Source organism: Rhipicephalus sanguineus, chromosome 2 (genome assembly GCF_013339695.2).
Source record: "Rhipicephalus sanguineus isolate Rsan-2018 chromosome 2, BIME_Rsan_1.4, whole genome shotgun sequence".
Taxonomy (NCBI): domain Eukaryota; kingdom Metazoa; phylum Arthropoda; class Arachnida; order Ixodida; family Ixodidae; genus Rhipicephalus; species Rhipicephalus sanguineus.
This window is the reverse complement of record NC_051177.1, coordinates 11,366,856-11,386,844: the sequence shown is the minus strand read 5'-3', so window position 1 is coordinate 11,386,844 and position 19,989 is coordinate 11,366,856. Positions and strand designations below refer to the sequence as shown.

General features: G+C 44.7%; 1 protein-coding gene across 1 annotated transcript in view; it reads right to left on the bottom strand.

Annotated features, from left to right (window-relative positions):
- Positions 1 to 19,989, bottom strand: part of LOC119382408 (rab proteins geranylgeranyltransferase component A) — a 143,869-nt gene that overhangs the window by 26,781 nt on the left and 97,099 nt on the right. The window contains exons 9-12 of the mRNA XM_037650098.2: positions 10,729 to 10,845; positions 8,957 to 9,019; positions 8,840 to 8,897; positions 8,347 to 8,443 (exon numbers count right to left, since the gene is read on the bottom strand). Coding sequence (XP_037506026.1) covers positions 8,347 to 8,443; positions 8,840 to 8,897; positions 8,957 to 9,019; positions 10,729 to 10,845 — 335 coding nt within the window. The remainder of the gene's footprint in view (positions 1 to 8,346; positions 8,444 to 8,839; positions 8,898 to 8,956; positions 9,020 to 10,728; positions 10,846 to 19,989) is intronic.

Below are 19,989 nucleotides of genomic sequence, written 5' to 3'. Positions count from 1 at the left end.
TCCCATTCATTGAGCGGCGCACCTTGAAACCTTTGTATTACAGAGGATTCTTGGACGACATATTTATTATATGGAACCATGATGAGGGGAGCCTTCTCCGGATCATATGAGATTTCAGCGAGCTCCACCCATCGATTAAGTGCACGCATAGCATTTCCAAAACTAGCATTGGGCGTGTTAAATTAAGGAGCTCGAGCGCGCTCTAGCCGGCGGAGTGCACTCTTGTAAACTTAACAGTTAAAAAGCGACTTCTGGTGCGTAATTACGGAGCGCGCTCTACGCACTCCAACCCTGAGACGGTGCACGAGGGCGTGCGCGAGAGCTTGCGCCTGTTACGGCTTCTGAAGAAATGACGTGTTTCCGACTCTCTCCTCCGACGAAGTGCGTTCACCTTTTCCACTCGTTGCCACGGCGGAAGCAACATAACATTCGCCATGTCACGCTTTCGTGCCCCCGAAAGCAGTAGGCGGAAACCACCGTTAAGCTAAGCTCCGAAGGCGTTGCACTCGAGCGCATTCGAGTGTGTTCCTTTGGAGTTCGGAGTGTGCTAACTTAACACGCCCATTAACTTCTTGGATGTCAATGTTTTGGTCAAAAATGAGCGCCTGTCAACAAACCTTTAGAAAAAGCCTACAGACATGCAAATGTACCTACATTTGAACAGCAGCCATCCAAGATATTGCAAAACAGGTATTCCATATTGTCAGGCCTACCGGTATCGAAGAATATGCACCGATATACAGGAATTTGACAAGCACGCAGAACACCTAAAGCATTTCCTATCGCAACAAAATTATCCTGAAAATATTATTGATGATGCCATACTACATGCTTGCAACGTGAACCAGAATCACATAATTAAGGAGCCAAAAACAGTATCCAAAACAACTTCAAAAACAAATTTTGTACTAACTTACTCCTCATCAGTTCCACGAGTTAACAACATACTTTCCCGCCATTTCAACATAATCAGGCAAAGGAAATGACTCGCTTCCATCTTCACGGAGCCACCTCGCGTGGTGCACCGGAGGGATAAAAACCTGAAGGACATTCTTGTCAGAGCAAAAACAAACTCCGCCAAAACTGAGCCAGGGTGCCGCCCTTGCAGAAAGGCTCACTGCAAGGTATGCCCACACATGGTCACAACACGTGAATCAAAAGCAAGCTTCTCAGATTTCAAATTCAACATCACTCAAAACCTTAATTGTGAGTCCAGTAATGTGATATACATGCTACATTGCAACGTCTGCAGGCAAAAAATCATTGGCCAAACGGACACGCCATTTCGGCTGCGGTTCAATAATCACCGGTACCACGCCACTTCCCTGCTGAAGCTACCCTTATCCAGACATCTACGCTTGCCAAACCACAGCTTTGAAAATATCAGCGTAACTCTATTACAGTCCAGTTTCCAAAACACGCACGAGCGCGAAGAGTGGGAGGCATATTTTATTTGCAATTCTAGAACATTAACATCCGGCATCAATGAGGACCCTGGAAGACTCTCCTGCCTCCGAGAGATAAGCCAAAATGAATTTGGCAACACAGAATCATAATTGGGACCATGCTTGTTTCTTGATTCGCTCGTACAATGTGAAGTGCTTACGCTCCCCTACCACTTGAAGGCTATACACTAGGAACAGGCGGAGATGAAAGGTGGAAGGCTGACCCATTAAGGGGACACTCTTCCCTCACGTGCGGCGGCACAGGCTCATCCCGCCTGCCACGGCAACAATTTTGGGTGGTCCGGCGCACGACGAAAACCGGCAAACACGAGATCATAACCAGATGTAGACATTCAATGACTTTAGACCATACACAGTCCTTTTTTTTTCCTCGTTTTTTCTAACTTCGTCGTCTTCCTTTTTTTTCGTTAATCTGTTCCCCCCCCCCCCCCTTGTCTGAAATGTCCTTGAAGGCGAGAGGGACGCGGCAAGAAGCAAGTTCAAACTTCAATGTCAGTTTAACTCATCCCCTGACGAAGGGAGGACCCCTCCCGAAACTGTTAGGAAATAAATATTTATGTCACTGTTGATAACGCCTCCGTTGTGTTATGCCCATATATATCTACCTACATATATACCCGGTGTCCCAGCTATATTTAGCCAAGGGTTAAAAAATACAATATTAGAGGCAGCCAATGAAATCAGTTGCAAATTGCTGACAGTCACCTTGTGCAGTACAGAAAACTTTTTGTTTTGTAATTAGTTAATTAGGATAATTTAATTAAATTGCTAAATATTGACTTTAGGCAAGAAGTGCGACTTGCAAAGTTCGATAGTCTTCAGAAACCCCCCTTGCATTTCTTGCGATAAAGGAAGTCTCACGTATACCATTTTTTCCAAGTTGCAAAGAAAGCCCACGAAATACAAAAAGAACCACGTGACTAGCGCATTCACGCGGCAGCGAACGTGTTGCTCTAAGCCGTGGTTTGAGCGAACGGAATCAGCTGCAGCCGCGACTCGCCGGCTCTGTTGCAGCGGTAGGCCAATAAATTGGCGGTGGTTTCTTGGCCCGCGTGAGCCAGTTGGCGCGCGTGACGGTGAAAGTTGTAGTGAGGAGGGAAAGTTCCCTATTCGCGCGGGCAAGCTGTCGTGCATTCCTTCGCGATTTGCAGGCTTTCTGTATCTTTAGCGCGCTCAGCGGCTTCTGCGTTGTGCCGGTGGTACTGACTTCTTGAACTTTGCGCACCCTTTTCACGCTGCAACAAAGGCATGTAGAAAAGAGTATTGCTCCTTTAGGATGGGGTGGAAATGTGCTGTGCCAAACTGCAACAGTGGGTACGCATCCTGCAAGGAGTGGGTACACAACCGTCAAAGTTCCTAGTGACCCAGTGAGGTTCGAAGCGTGGGCTCGTGCCATATCAAGGAAAGATTGAGAGCTCATGACTTATGAATACAATTGCGAGAAGCACTTCTCGGAGAGTAAGTCTCATCATTCCTTGAAAAAACTCACAGGGTCCCTTATGCATTCATCATCATCTTCATCATCATCAGCCTGTCTACGCCCACTGCAGGGCAAAGGCCTCTCCCATGTTCCGCCAATCAACCCGGTCCTGTGCTTTCTGCTGCCATGTTATACCTAGGAACTTCTTAATCTCATCTACCCGCATAATTTTCTGTCTTCCCCTCACGCGTTTGCCCTCTCTTGGAATCCAGTCAGTTACCCTTAACGACCACCGGTTATCCTGCCGACGTGCTACGTGGCCGGCCCATATCCATTTCTTCTTCTTAATTTCAACTATGATATCCTTAACCCCCGTTTGTTCCCTGACCCACTCTGCTCTCTTCCTGTCTCTTAAGGTTACACCTATCATTTTCCTTTCCATCGCTCGCTGCGTTGTCCTCAATTTAAGTTGAACTCTCTTTGTAAGTCTCCAGGTTTCTGCTCCGTAGGTAAGTACTGGTAAGATGCAGCTGTTATATACCTTCCTCTTGAGAGATAGTGGTAGACTACCATTCATGATTTGATAATGCTTGCCGAATGAGCCCCATCCCATCCTTATTCTTCTAGTTATTTCACTCTCATGGTTCGGCTCCACGGTTACTACCTGTCCTAAGTAGACGTACTATATATATATATAAACAAGTTAATCTACGCCATGCTGCTGACGATCAACCTAGCGTCTGGCACATCGACTGCGCAGATGCGAACCCACATGAAGGAATATCGATCATGACACCTACATGGTTGACAATCAGCGCAGTGGCTGGCCATTGCATGGGACCACTGGCGGTGCTGCAGGATATTTTCCTGTGGAGCCTAAAAAGCGGATGCAACTTTATGCTGACATGCAGCATACTAATCCATTTGTCTTCATCGTACAGGTAAGCAAACGCTATGGTACATGTATCCGCTTAAGTAACCCTTGCTTGATCCTGCTTCCGTGCCCATGGCTACTGTGTGAAATGTTAAGCCAAGTGTCGTATCACTTATTGAGTGTGGTTATTGCTTTGTGGTGATGTAGAAACTAACCCTGGACCTGACTTATCCCAGCTTTCGAAAAAAATTCAACAGCTTGCGGACGACGGCAAAGAAATAAAGAATACCCGACTAGCTTCCATCGAAACTAAACTATACCAAGTGACAGCCCTTGATGGAAAAATTGCCTCTTGTATGAGCCTTTTCGGTAAACTGCAAGAATACTAACGTTACAGCTATGGAACGAAAGTTAGATGAGTTAGACAACGGCTCTCAATGATCTAACCTAATTGTCTACAGATTTCCAGAGGACGACAAGGGTAATCAAAGAGATCTTGATGTTGAAACCAACGAAAAAATAATAAGAAATGTCCTTAAGCTTAAGCTGGTAGCCATAGAACTATTTCGTAGATTAGGTAAAGCAGCCACAAACAAGGTGCGGCCTGTGATACTGAAACTCCTAGACTTCCGTGACAGAAATAAAATACTGCAAAATTGCTCCAAACTTAAGGGATCATCCTTTGCAATCGGAGAAGACTTTTCGCCTCGGGTTCGCAACTACAGAAGGAACCTATGGAAAGCTGCTAAAATAAAGAAAACATCTGGTGATGAGGTTTCTCTGGTGTATGACAAACTAAAAATTAACAATGATCTATTTTGCTCGGATGAGGACACGAATTGCATTCGACCGGCTTTCTGCAATTCCCACAGAAAAAGAAACGCCGAAGCGAAATGCGGACCTTGCGTCCATGCAACAATCCCTCGCGCATGAAATAAAAGTTGCTAACATAAATTCCCGCAGAATTCAACAAAAACTAAGCTGGCTGGAATCCTTTTTACTCAGCTTTGAACCAGACTTTGTTGCTTTAAGAGAAATGCGGCTAACGAGTGACGTTAAGGACTTCGAGATAGCGCCGCCAAACTACGCAATCTTACGCAAAGGTAGGAAAACGAGAGGAGGAGGCGTTGCTATCTTAATAAACAAAGATATTCCTCTCATGCCCCTTCCTGACGTTGAAGGGGTAGAAGCTATCTTCTGCAAAATACACTTTTCCTCCTGCCACGTTGTTGTCGGCTGCATGTATCAAAGTCCTTCATCAACAGTGACGTTTTAACATTCTTGCACATGTACCTATGCCGCTATGCCATTGGAAACAGACTGATACTAGTAGATGATTTTAATCGCCCAGACATCAACTGGCACACGTTGCAACATCACTCTGCTTCGTCTGATATAATTTTAGACATTATGTTAAGCCTGAATACCTATCAAATCCTGAAACAACCTACCTGACCTAGTGTTCTTGACTGATCATTTTCCTCCAGATAAGGTTGATGTTCAACTACTAGAAGGTATATCAGGCCACCACGTAGTAACCTGTTCGATCCCAGTTCATGGCCTTATAACACCTCCCAAATCATTTGTCACTTATACTGATTTTAAGAATGCCAATGATTCAAGCGTAGTCGCTCACCTTTCCTATGAATATTGTTCTCTTGAACAGCTTGCTAATAAACCTGGATTAGACACTGATTTGCTATGGCAGAGATTTAAAACCATTATATTCTTCTGTATCTGAAGTTACATCCTTAGTAAAATAAAACGAACAAAAAGGCACAACCCTTGGATAAACCGTGAAATTATACACACCAAACGCAAAGTAAAACGACTCAGAAAATTGTTAAAAAAGAGACCTGACTGCAAAACTCGCCCATCCTTCACTTCAGTGATCACTTCTATGAAATCGAAAATAAAGATCACAAAATCATTCTATCTCTCTAATACGCTCACTAATTTTCTAAAAAATTCAGCACAAAAATTTTGAAATTATATTTGCCCTAAAAGCCAAAATGACGATGCTATGTCTCAAGAAGAAAGTAAAGAAAGAGCAAACTTAATGAATAACTACTTTAAGTCAATTTTCACTAATAACGATGTGATCCCACGCCATATTCACTCACACAGTTCAGATAGCATAGACTCTATCTCCTTAAACGAGGCAGGAATCTTTAATTTATTGTTAAAACTAGACTGCAGAAAGAAAGCCGGACCTGATGACATACCTAGCGAATTCTTAAGGCGGTATGCTGAGTGGATGGCAAAATATTTGTTCCTAATATTTAACAAATCATTAACCACATGTTCTCTCCCAATCGAATGGAAAATGGCTAAAGTAATACCAATTCATAAAAGAGGTAACAAAAGTGACGCTTCCAATTTCCATCCTATTTCACTAACCAGAACAACATGTAAATTGCTTGAACACGTCATCCTAAAGCACATTACTATCCATGTCGAAGAAAACCACATTCTGTCACCATTCCAGCATGGTTTCCGCAAAGGTCTTTCTACAGTAACTCAATTAACTAAATTAGTACACGAAATTTCGCAAGCCATTACAATCAAAAACAGATGGATCTCATACTACTTGACTTCTCTAAACCATTTGATCGGGTGTCACATAAAAAAAACTAACCATAAAAATTGAAGCAGTATTAGGTAAAGGACCAATGAGTAACTGGATCAGTGCTTATTTGTCAAACCGAACACAGTTCGTCGAAAGTAATCTTCAAAAATCTGACATAACCCAAATTATGTAAGGCGTGTCTCAGGGCAATGTCTTGGCTCCAATATTTCTCATTTTCATAAATGATCTACCTGCATCTATCAAGACAAACATTAGGCTTTTTGCCGATGATTGCTTAGTATATAAAGAAATTAACTGTCCTAATGGCCACCTAACCCTCAAGAATGATCTAAAATCAGTATCTCAATGGCGTATGGAGTGGCAGATGATATTGAATATAGGTAAATCAGCTTTACTTAGAATAACACCCGACTTTTCCTACACAATTGGGGATACCCAACTAACTCCAGTTAAGGAATACAGGTATCTTGGACTGAGATGGGAAATCAGGTAATGTCATCTGCATTAAAAAGACTTTTTTTTTCAACGGCGTCTCCATTCAGCCCCGCATCCAACAAAGCTACTTGCCTGTCACGCATTTGTTAGAGCAGTACTTGAGTACGCTAACGTCATCTGGTTCCCATCTACAAATAACTTAATTAATAAACCAGAAAACGTGCAAAGGAAAGCAGTCAGGTTTATTTTGAATAAATACCGCGCATCTGATTCCCAAAGCAAAAAGCAGGAATACTAACCCTTCGTAACTGTGCTGAACAACTCGCTCGCCAGATAATGTTTTTTCCCAACTTTTTCACAATAAGCTACGTATTAATAGCACCAAATACCTATCTTACCCAGAAACTAGACCCTCACGTCATAAGCACCCCCAATACCTTCAGGAATACCGGTTCAAAACTGACTGTTTTAAATTTTCCTTTTTTCCACAAGCCATTATGGCATGGAATAATCTGCCTACTTCTAACAATGAAGATAGCATCCTGTCACTTCTTGAAAACTACCTAAGTGTTTCCCAGATATGAAGTGTTTGTATGGTTCTAACCTTACCATTTTGTTTTGTGCAATGGTATTTATTTACATCCTGTAACGACCTATTCACTCATTAAACGTGTATTCTATGCATGCACTTCTTTTATTATTATTGTTTTTTTTCATGGCACGTTCCTTGTAACTCCTGTGTTAATGCAATCTTTATACAATGTTTATACATGCCATATCTGTTTGTTAAATGATATTATGTGCAACCTTCTTGTAATTATTCCAAATATTATTTGTGAAATGTACAACCAACTTATAATTTTGTATATCTTTATTGTATGTATGCCCTTCCTGCTAAAATCCCCATTGGAATTGGCAGTATGTCTGAAAAAAGAAATATATTATATATATATATATATATATATATATATATATATATATATATATATATATATGAATGAAAAAGAAGACGCACATAGAAAAACAGAATGGTTTCTTAACTTTACGGCCGAAGGCCGGTCAGAAGGTATATTACCAGTTCGTTCATTAATGATCTTATCTGTAGTTGGTCATTTAGCTGAATTGGCACCATCTCATCATTGTTTCGTCACTGTCGTGACAATACCTGAACTGACAGCCGGGCTAGTCATTCATCTTGAACTGACAGTGCAAAAAACAACTCGGGCGGCAAAGAAGCGCACACGCACCGCGCTGACTCGCAACTGAGCTTATTGCGTACGGTGTAAACACGAATGCGTGCATGCACGTGCAAAGGCAACAAGTAAAAAGAGAGAATAAAAAGCTACCCCAATCCGTTGGCGGCTTGTGCTTGCCGCAGCGTGAGTGCACTGAAGGGCTCTGTGCTGGATCTACAGAATATGACCGTGGGCAGGAATTCAATAAACATGTACCAAGATCATCTATTTGCATGCCTGTGTTTACGTGGTCTACTGGTACACAAACATATACAGAGATGCTTCAATGGGCAAGGTCATCCCTTTCAGGCAGCGTAAGCACTCACAAAGTCCAGGTGGACAGACCATCATGCCAGGCCCCTGCTCTTGCACCAGAACAGATTGTGGCAGCTGCTCACTTTGCTCAAGTCTGAGCAGTGTGATCTGCAAAGGCAAGCAGTTGGAAATATTAGTGCTGCAAAACCAACTTTCAATGTTGTGTGAATACAAAATTTTCGCCACCCATGGCAACGTCCTCTATCAACCATTTTTGGTAACGTCACTTAAAGGCTGTTTGAATTTTTAAATCAAATAAGAATACTTGTAAAAATCAGCAAAATATAAAGAATACTTGTAAAAATCAGCAAAATATAAACTAACATAGATTATTTTAAAGCATGGAAAATGTGCAAATGTCGGTTCAGCAAAAAAATATACGACCCAAAATTGTTGAAGGGTTTACAGGAACCCTCGAAGAAATACAGGTGTTCTCATTTGTAATAATCCTTACGATAATCTCTGGCACCAGAAAACATGAAAATATGGCTTTGGAGTCTTTACCTGCTCCTTTTCTGCTGGGTGAAGTGACTCGTCAGATATTACGATGGCTCTTGACACTCTGCGAGCAATGGAGAGTGCGTGTGTAAAGTGGGACACTTGTCATGATAGTGGCAATACCTTTGCGTGTCCCTTGATGAAACCATTTCAGGTGGGGCATAGCTTGCTCCCATGACAACCCATCTGCACACCACATTAATAAGGCACAGCATTATAATATTTACATATGCAGTATTTCTGCATAAAGATCTTTGTTTCATGACTGACTTAGCCACACAAGACAACATCTGCAAACACACACAGGAGATGCTTTAGCAACCCAGAAAGTGAAAAAAGTGTCCACTGTGTAAGATTATATTAAAACTGTTCAATAATATGATATATTTTCATGAGAAATTTTTTCTTTCTAAATATTGAACCACATTTTTTGAGGGTGAGGCCAACACATGAGCAAAAAACATGGGAAGTGCGTCGTCCCGTGTCAATCTCCTTTCTGTACTGTATTATCACGCCCTTCTGTTTATCATGAACCAACTCACCCAACTTTTTATCTTACTGAGTAAAAAGCAAATCAAGTTATATCTGAGAGCGTACTACATTTTTCGGGCACGAGATAAAGATGGAGAGCACGGTAGGATTATGGATTACCCCGGCTGCACATTTATACCTGCTTCGAAAAGAACTGACAGGCTTGTGTACGGCAAAGGCCTTCACAACCCCATCTGTCTTTGCTGGCACATAACCAACCATGCAACTGTAACCTAGTTCACCTTGCACTAAAGCTCAGACAAGTGCTGCAGTTCATTAGACAGTTTTGGTCTAGCGGGCTTTGCGGTATCCAAATGCACATATGTGCAGTACGCTGAACCCATAGCATTTGCCGTACACACGCTACATTTAAGATTTCGCATTACACTGTTTATGCAGTGCACATAAAACATGGTGGCACTTTCAGACACCCAATGAATTTGGTCTGGCTGTGGAAGGAATAAAATTGCTTTGCTTACCAGCTTCAACGAGAGTTTTATGGCTAACTTATCAGAGTTTTCAGGATTGCTTCCCATATAAGGCACCTTAAGGCCTAACAAAAAAATCATTGTAAACAATTCCGCAACATATAAATTTTCACTTTTGGTGCGTGGTTCGTGTTTATTTCATTTTCACCATTATTGCTGAAAAAGCTGAAATACTGCTGCATGCGACAATACAGGTGAGCGTTCTCAGTTATGTTCTTTTCACTTTTCTTCAACGTGCTCGTCCTCTGCTAAGGGATACCACAGCCACAACTTAGGCATGTAAACGTTGACCACTATACTAAAACTTTTTGCAGCAACCCCCCTTAATGCATGTCCGTGCATGTTTATATATACACATGTAATATTAAAAAATTTTTGGGGGAAGGAGTCCGAACCGCCTGGCCCTGGCCGCGCCAGCGGGCAAGTCACTCGGGAAGTCACGTTTGTGAAAGAGTCAAGAGAAGAAACCAGTGGTGGCTAGCAGAGGACACCAGGAGCAATCCACATCAAACGTGCTCCAAATGAAACTAATAGTGTTGTAGAACATTCCGTACAGATGTGCAAACGTAGCGTTGACCGTAATGATTGCACACGTAGTGTGGCAACCAAGCCGATGTCATACGAAAGATTTATTATCCATGAACAGCCTATTCTAAGAAAGCATCTCCCAACAATTTCCGATCTTCCCTGCCCTCCACAAGTTCACTTCATTTTATGCCTGCTAACTCTTTGATTGAATCACGCCACCTAATTCACTGCCGCCTTTGCCTGTGTTCCTAAACTATTAAATACTATTTCAGGGGTCCTCTATAAATGCCAGAGCAAGGTTTATGGAAATGAAAGTTTTATGCTGGCCTCAACGCAGGACACTTTTACCTGCAATTGAAGCGCCTGCCATTGGACACAATTCCTATGCAAGCACCATCTTCATTGACCAGAAGAGCACCAGGTCCCCTTTGCAGGTGATAGATGCCGCCATAAACTGCACACAGCCTGCAACACACAATGCCACGCTTACAAATGGGGCACGGAAACCACAATCTCAATACCTTGGAGCACAGAAAACTTCTTAAAACAGCCTTCAAAAAGCTTTGACCAGAGAACATTGGAAGATTATGATAAGCTATGACTTTTAATAGCTCGGTAACAGAGGCATAGTTTTTTTTATTTTCCTTTAGGGGCGGGGGGGGGGGGGCAAGAGGGAACGAAAACTCTCTTTTCCCCCCACAGGTTTGTGCTTCAAAGCAGTTTCCTTTTTCTTCTGTTGTGTTTCACAATGCTGCTGTTTGGCTTCTTGGGTGCTTTTCATTGCCATGCTTCGTATATTTTGTTGAAACATGCACCAGCCAGGAGAGAGTGGGGTAATGCTGGCGCAGGAAGCTTTAATTGTACTAGTGAATTCAATTTAAGATTGCCAAGCATAATTCCCAGATACAGCATAGACCGCTTATAACGTGAGTTGCCGGAGTCGCAAATATCCACACTATAAGCGTTACCACACTGTAACCAAAACAACATTTTTGAAAGGCTGTGCATGTGCAAAACATGACCAACAGGCTGCCACACGATTCCGACTATCAAGGCATGCAACTTGGGAGTAAATTTGCAAATGTTGAAAGGTTAACGTCCATGGATCTGCGGTGTCGACATAGCAAACGCGGCGAAAAAAAAGAAAAAAAAGAAAAAAAAAAGAGTGCCGTAGCGGAAAGCCTTTAATGAACTTTTCGGTAGGGGTGTGCGAATATTCGAAATTTCGAATATTTTTCGAATAGTGTTTGCTATTCGATTCGATTCGCACTGGAATTTTACTATTCGAACTTCCCAAAAACAAATACAGTCAACGTCCAATTGAAAGTGACCCCTTCAGATTTTCAATATGGTTCACCTCATTACACTCTCGTATTGCGGCAAAGCTGCCTTTTAAGCCCCTTTACGGTCGAACTAAGCCAAGAGACAGTCAACGTCCGATTGGAAATGGTCCCTAGATTTTCAATATGCTTCACCTGATTACACTCTCGTATAGCGGCAAAGCTGCCTTTCAAGCTCCGTTGCGGTCGAACTTAGCCAAGAGACAGTCAACGTCCCATTAAAAGTGACCCCTTCAGATTTTTAATATGCTTCATCTCATTACACTCTCGTATTGCGGCAAAGCTGCCTTTCAAGCTCCGTTACGGTTGAACTTATCCAAGACACAGTCAACGTCCGATTGTAAGTGGTCCCTAGATTTTCAATATGCTTCACCTCATCACACCCCAGTATTGCGGCAAAGCTGCCTTTCAAGCTCCGCTACGGTTGGCAATGTATGAACTCAAGAAAACGCTGGTTCCAACTTAGAGATGAAAGATGTGGCAGAGGTGGGGGCTCAATTAATGCTGTTTTGGACTTGAAATTCGGGCAGGAAGTTTGAAAAATCGGAAACCGAAGCTTTTTAGCATCCAAAATTTCAGACGTTCTTATATGTTGACGTCTACGAGGTAGATTTGGAACTCCGGACTTGAAGGGCGCACACCCTTGTCCGCCACATCAGTTGGGCTTCCACAGAAGTTGAAAGAGGAGGAGAGGCTGAGGAAATGGCATCTTTGCCTATCACGTGTGAAGTGTTGTCGGCAACACTTTGGTTGCACCAAATCATGTACATAAATACAATTCAGCCTTTACATTGCCTCATTCTTGATAAGACAACTATGAAACACCACCCCGCCAGCGCTTCATCAACCTAGCGAAAAGAAACACTTTCATGTTGCTATCTCATAAGAATATGCTTAGGAATCCTCTCTTTTTTTTTCTGCAATTACACTTCGAAGTATTCGAAAAATATTCTAGAAATATTCGAGAAATATTCGAAAAATATTCGATTCGATTCGCACTCACACTCCAATATTCGAATTTGCTTCGCACCCAAAATTTTGCTATTCGCACAGCTCTACTTTTCGGACCTCCTTGTTTATGCGGACTTTGCCGTGGTACCACACTGCACAGAAAGTACAGGTTTCCTGCCGAGTTTAATCCAAGTGCCAGCTAAAATAATCCGAGAGTAAGATATAAACTGAGCGCCAAACTATTTAATCTACGTGGCAAACATTTATTCCTAGCGCCAACATATTTAACCCAAGTGCCAGCCCAAATAGGTAGCGTGCCAGTGAATTTAATCCAAGTGCCACCATGCTTAATCCAATCGCCAACAGCTTTAATACAAGTGCCAGTCAATTTAATCCATACTCACAAAACTGCAAGATGGGGCATGAGAACAGCACTGCTATTAAGATACTGATGCCACACATAAAATATAATAATCTGAAATCAGAAGATTTTCGGGCGGGTTGTATTGCTTTTTTTTTGTTACCCTTTGTGAGCTTTCATGCCTTTCGAACATGTTCCAAGCGACCATGAAGTGGAATGCGAGGCTAATGCAGGGGTGCAGCCCAAACACAAAGGAACGTTTCTTCGGCGTCGCGACAGCGTTTCGGCTACTAGCTTCGTCTCCAAACAGGATGGAGAAATCCTGAATGCTCAAAGAATTATCCCCTGTCCACAGCTAACCGTCCTATTCAGCGATCACAGGAATTTACTTTGGCTGCAAGGGGGACAGCGCTGGCTTCTGCAGCAGAGGCTAGCCATGAAGAAGGAGCATTATCACCCGTGGGCTTTTGCTGCGTGCTGGCGATCAGCCACACGACGAAGATGCAAGTTCATTTATGACACGCATGACATCGTGTACATGTGAATAATGAGCGCTGTTTAGAAACGTCACAGGAAAGCAGGAACTGGAGGGCTATTTTGTAAGCGTTCTGTCACAGAACAGAGGCGGGCATGAAACGAAATGTCACGAGAGGACGAGAGGGAACCGCACGGGATTGGTCGAGGCCACGGAGAAAGAAAGACAGGAGGGGAAACTCCGAGCCGGCGCCAGCGCGAGCGTGCGCCGCGATAACGTCATCCTGGGAGAGGAGGTTGGCGAACGTGCGTGCAGCGCGCCTTGCGGTGACGCAAGGAACTACGTGTTTTCCCATGGCCATGTTTCCCCCCGCAGTAGGAAAGCGCGCGCGCCCGCGGTCTCCGACGGCGCCTGGGTGTCGTCTGCTACAACTGCGAATGGCCGACTGCACTATGCTACCGGTTGCAGCCATAAAAGTTTTTCGCCAGCGTGGTTTGCCGCAAGGAAATAAGGCGCGTGTAGAGCATCCTAGTGGCAATATGTTTTATTATTTCCATTTTAGATCAGATGTTTCTCAGGCCACAACGAAAGAAACTGGGAAACTTCAAAAAGCAGACGATCTGCATTCGTTGCCAGGCGTGTGCCGAAAATAACGCATATTCTTCGACATAAATCACGCAAGTTCTTCGATATAATGAAAGATGAGCATTTCTTCTATCTCAGTAGCATGCACCGTAAAATAATGTCGATAACTGCGATACAGAACTATTGCACGTGGAAAGAAAACGTACATTTCCGGAGCAAGTTTGGGCAAACGTGAGCCGACGGAACAGCAGAGGAACGTCTGCTTGCTTCTAGCAGTGACAATCAATACTGCGTAAGTACGCCAGTTTCTATGCTGCTACTCTATGATGTAAGTGTTAACATTGTAAGCATTTGCTAATAATCGACAATGAGGCGCAGATGGTTCGTCTCCAACTTTCAATAAGTATACAAGTCCTGCGCGGGAAACGTTCAAACTTTGAACGCTCCATCTTACCATGAACGCATGCAAGAATGGACGAGAGAGTGGAAGGGGGGATCGAGAAGTGACAGCAAGCGACTACGTCGACGAAAAGAACTTTCTCAGCAAAATGGTCAGCAGGTGTTATACTACGCTAAGCTTGGTTGCTCAGGTATGCTTGACCAGCGGAAGTGGCTCCTTCGAAGTGGCACCTGGGATTTTTTTAAGAGGTTTCACCTTACTTGTGCCGAAGAAAGAAACCAAGAACCGGCCGGAAGATCCCTGAAATAACCGATAAATGCAGTGCCAAACGAGTGAAGGCGGAGAGTGCTCGTCACGAGTCAAAAGTCCTCGGCAGACATAGTAACAACCTCCAAACTGCTTCAAACTTCCAGGTAAGCTCCGTCGAGAAAGAAGTGTGGCTCGTAGCTTTTTATATTGCTTTATTGTAGCTCGACATTGAAAAACCGTTATCACGAAATTCCAAACTAACACACTTGGCTCACGTTTTTTTTTTTCATTATCGCATATTTCGCGCCATTTTCACACACATTATATGTTTGCTAAAGCATGCGAAGGTGAAAAAATTAAACGAACCTTAAACGAAATTAAACGAGCTCTAACAATTGTGGACAGCTTCGTGAAATTGTCGCAGTCGGTTGTTCTCTCTGCCACGGCGCTCCAGCGAGCTTAGCGAAAAGACGCCGTAACGTTTGCCGTCTCGTTTAGCGAATCGTGTTTCAGTAGTTACCTAATGCAAGGGCGGCGCTCGCGCACCGAGCAGCGGCGCGCAAGCAGACGACAAGAGCGGGCTCGACGCCTCCCGCGTCTGCCGCTCCGGCGCGGCAGTTCGGCCGCGGTTCTGTAGGTGGCGCTGTCACGACGTTCGTCGCCGCGCTCCGGCGTGACACTATCGTGGCGCGGAAAGCAGCCGAGTTTCCCCTCCTGTCTATTCTTTCTCCGTGGTCGAGGCTCATCTGATGGTCAAGACATGAGAATAGCCACAGAACGGGCACAGAACGAATGGAAGCCCCGTTTTGTCGATAGAATGGATACAAAACGGTCTCCGAACGACTTCGATTGGATCGAAATGTAAGCGCTGGAGCCGGAGAATCGAATTAGCCTGCTTTGTATCTGGCTTATTCCAATCCTTCGCCGATAGTCACCTCCGAACGACTCGTCAAATTGCCACACCACCAAATGTCTACTCAAGACATTAACACAAATAAATTGGTAAAGTCATCGCGCTCTTTCATTTCAAGCTTTGAAAAACATTGCCTGCCAATATTATGTTCAGCCATAATAATTCTATGTTTCTTCATGCACTGAAAACATTTCTGAATTCCCTCAGCTTGCCTCTTGGCTCATAGCTGGTAGAGGCAAAACAGCGCGAAATAACAGGGACCAAGGACGAGTAGACACGACATGGAAGCTATTATTTCGCGCTGTTTTGCCTCTACCAGCTATGAATCGTTACCAACTCGCCCAATTTTCAATCCTACTCAGTGCGGCTGTTTGCTCCCTCTCATCCTCTCGTGACGTTTCATTCCGTGCCCGCCTCCGTTCTGTGACAGAACGCTTACAACATAGACCCCCCCCCCCCCATGGTTTTTCAAGGCATTAACTGCGCTTGCACAGATGGCACATGCGTAGAACGCAACAAGCTTTGATTTTAGAAGGAAAACAAGCTTTGAAGTTGAGCGGTCACCACCAAGTGTCGGCTTGGCACGTGCTTTTCGCAACGGCGCAACACGTGGCGATGGTAATGGGTCATTCCTCACTCACTGTCCTGGACTTCGCGCTCAGCCACCTTTGATGCAATTTTTAAAGGGACACTAAAGGCAAATATTAAGTCGATGTTGATTGCTGAAATTGCGTTCCAGAAACCTCGGAGTGCTTGTTTCATGCCAAGGAAATGCTTATTTTGAAAGAAAATCGCGTTTTAGCAGTCCGCACGGCGTTAGCGCACTTCCAATCACCCGTTTGAACGAGCCTTCTGACGTAGCAGTTGCCGTGCCCAAGGTTGCCCACCTTTACTGCTCGGCCGCCAACGCTACGGTTCCTTGTGCAACAGTGGCCGTCAACCTTGCCGAGACGCAGCCACGGGCCACTTCAAAACTAGTTCACTGTAACAGCACCGAACGACAGTTTCTGAAGGCAGCACTTCGTTTGCAATGCGGCTCGAGCTTGAAGCTGTGGCACCTTCTCGGCCCATGGCAAAGCAGCGGTTGTGCGATGCGCAACACAAAAGCGCTGTTGGCGTTCTCGAGGAACACTCGACTTAATAAAAGTTTGTTAATGACTATTTTGTGCATATATGTGCGTTTGTGACTACGTACTATTTGTGTGTATATGTGATCATTGTATATATCATAGTCATCACCCGACACCTGGAGTAGCAAGCCAGGCGACAAACCAGGCTAACTTCTCCGGGAATTTCATTAAAGATTATTGTCTCTCTCTCTCTCTTGGCTTGGCCAGCAGCATCACTAGGGTAGTAACAGTGCAAAAATAGCGAGAGCCAAGAACACGCAGCAGTACGCGATACCGAAACTACCACTGAGACGCGACCGCGTGAGCGAAGCGCAGCTCGGCGAAAACGGAACTTTTGAACCACTCGCGCCGTTCTCCATGGTAATGCCAAGAGGTTTTTTCCATGATTGAAACAGAAATGAACAAGCAGCATTTTATTACGTCTTGTGATGCACGGACGGTTCTTTTTTTATCGCAACTAGTTTGATTACTAGTGGTTAATTGTACTCTGGACTCTTGACGTCATCGGGATCATTTCCAAAATGCGCCACTCGTGGCGCACATCGTATCCTACTTTTACCTTAATTTCTCAATTAGTAGAGCACTGCTGTTGATAATATTGACATTTTAGGCGTTCTCAGAGATTCACCTTTCACTATGACATAAATTGATATTTGCCTTTAGTGTCCCGAAATCATTTTTAAATGCAAAGCATTCCTTAGCGAACCTGAGGCACTCTGGCCGTCCCGTCCCGTCCCGTGTGGCATCCCGTGTGGTACATACCCGCATCACATGAACCGTGGTATGCGGGTACATGCCACACGTGATTGAGGGAAAGGGCTTCATGATGTACGTGACAGGCGCTATGCGTTATTAATGTCATGACCAGTGAATCAAGTTCGTCATACACTGATTCCTTGCGATGCCAATTTTGGTATATTACAAATTATGGAGACGACCAGGAGAGTGCTCAGATGTAGGAGACGGACGGCTATAGGCTCCCCAAGCAACGCTTAGTGGTGCTGCTGCTCTTGACAGGCAGAGCCATCTCTGGCATAAAAATACAAACTGGGTGCAGGCAACGCGCATTTTCCTTTCTCTCCAATGCGCTGCCACTCTCTTCCGTGCACGTGCAGAGCTCTGACGGTGCACTTGCGACACCTCACAATGTACCGCCTGCAGTGCGGCTTCAAAAAGATCTTCAAGCTGGACAGGCACTTCCGAAAAGCAAACTTGTTAAAAGGAGAAAGGCTCGTCAATCATGTTTACGGTGAAGAGCAGACGATCGACAACAACGATGCCCGACTCAAAGCGAAATGCATTTCCCAAGTCGCGATTACACTGTGTGGGGCGTATACCTCGAGGTAAGTCTCATTCTGTCATGGTAAAGATGAATAACAGTCCACATGCACTCCGAAATAAAGCTGTACATGCTATCGATGTTCTGTGGTGTGGACTACGAATCATATGATTGTTGTTTTGATATGGCATGCCTGCAGTAGCAGCCGTGTACTTTTGTGAACAAACGTTTGCGGCGTGCGAAAAGAAATTATACGGCCATGGCACTGTTTCCTGAGACGGTTAGAGTCAAGTCCTCTGTGCCACTGGAGAATCACCCGCCGATTAAGACGCGAGGCAGCTAGCTGAGATTTAACCACTGTGATGCAAGATGAACTGCTCGCCTCGTTTTTTCGGCTCTCGCGTCATGCTTGCACTCTCTTTTTATGAGGATATCGATTGACAGGCATATAAAACCTGCTGCACGAACCCGGCTAGAAAATCGCACAAAGTCAGAAGGTGGTTACTTCAAGGTTGCAAATGCAAAGCATGTATTAAGTGCCAGTTATATTTAGCGGCTTAAATATATATCACCCTAATAAAGTGACAAAAAGAAAGCAAACCTGCAGAACGATGTCAAAGCTTGCTGAAAATGCACACACGTCCGTTCCGGCGGGATAAAGCAGCCTTCCCGACGCGTGAATTGCAGGCGCCGAACTTCTGACAATGTGCCGAGTTCAGTTGCATTCAACCAACTGCGCAACGCTAATGGTATAACGCAAGTATGAATGTTCAACAACAACGGGTAGGTCTCACGAACACGGGGAATGAAAACACAAAGTTGTTTCACCTACAACCGTAATTGGACTTTCACAATGCGAGAAGACAGCGAGTAATCATTACTGTAGTCGCTGTGTTCATGCGCCGTGTTACGTACCGATTCAGGTAGTCGAAACGAACGAAAGCGATTAACTCAGACAGCCAAAATAGAAGGCAAGACAGCGCTGTCAGCTATCCATGCTTGCCACCTTTATTTCTCGTGCGACATGTCCGGGAACCGAAACAGTTTTACAGGTGGATCGCGTGCCTTGGTGTTGTATGTACTGCTGTGGCAGCCCACGACACAGCAATACTTCCAACCTCGCGTCCACTTCCGTGGGGTCGCTTCTGCCGTCACAGAAATGCGCAGCTTCGCACAGCAAGCCTCTCGGTTCAACGTGCCGAGCTGACGGCTCCCCCGTTACCCGCACCGACAGAAGAACGCGTGCGCACGTGCGCTACCGCTACCGTGAAAGGGGCTGAGTCGGCCTCACATGCACCCGGTAGCTCCAGAGCTTTCTGAAAGAGCCGCAGCGCGGCGCTGTCGTCGCGCCACAAACTTGAGCTTGGGTTCCCTATACTACAGCAAGGCAGACGTCGACCGCTGTAACGCACGTTGCCTCGGTGCTGTGGACAACATGTTATGTCATCCCACATGCGATAACATCACTGGCTATAAGCACGATCAGATACACAGGGATACCCTGACCAAGGTGGCCAAGTTGAACGCACGCGAGATGGGTGGCCTGCCGGCCTCAATTTGCCTGAGCATCAGCAAGCCATACGTGATCACGGCCAACATCGACGTAAGCAATAGCCTCCTTAAAAAGACACTAAAGGCAAATATTAAGTCGACGTTGATTGTTGAAATAGCGGTCCAGAAACCTCGTAGTGCTGCTTTTGTGCCAAGGAAGTGCTTACTTTGAAATAAAATCACGTTTTTAGTGGTCCGCATCGCGTTAGCGCGCTTCAAATCTCCCGCCTGAAAATACGACTCTCATACGTCACTGCTGCCGTGCCCAACGTTGCCCGCTTTTACTGCGCGGCCGCCGACACTAGTAGCAGCCGAGCGGATGCAGCGGGACCCACAGTAGCAACAACGGCGCTGCGGCAAAGACTTGCTCGGATG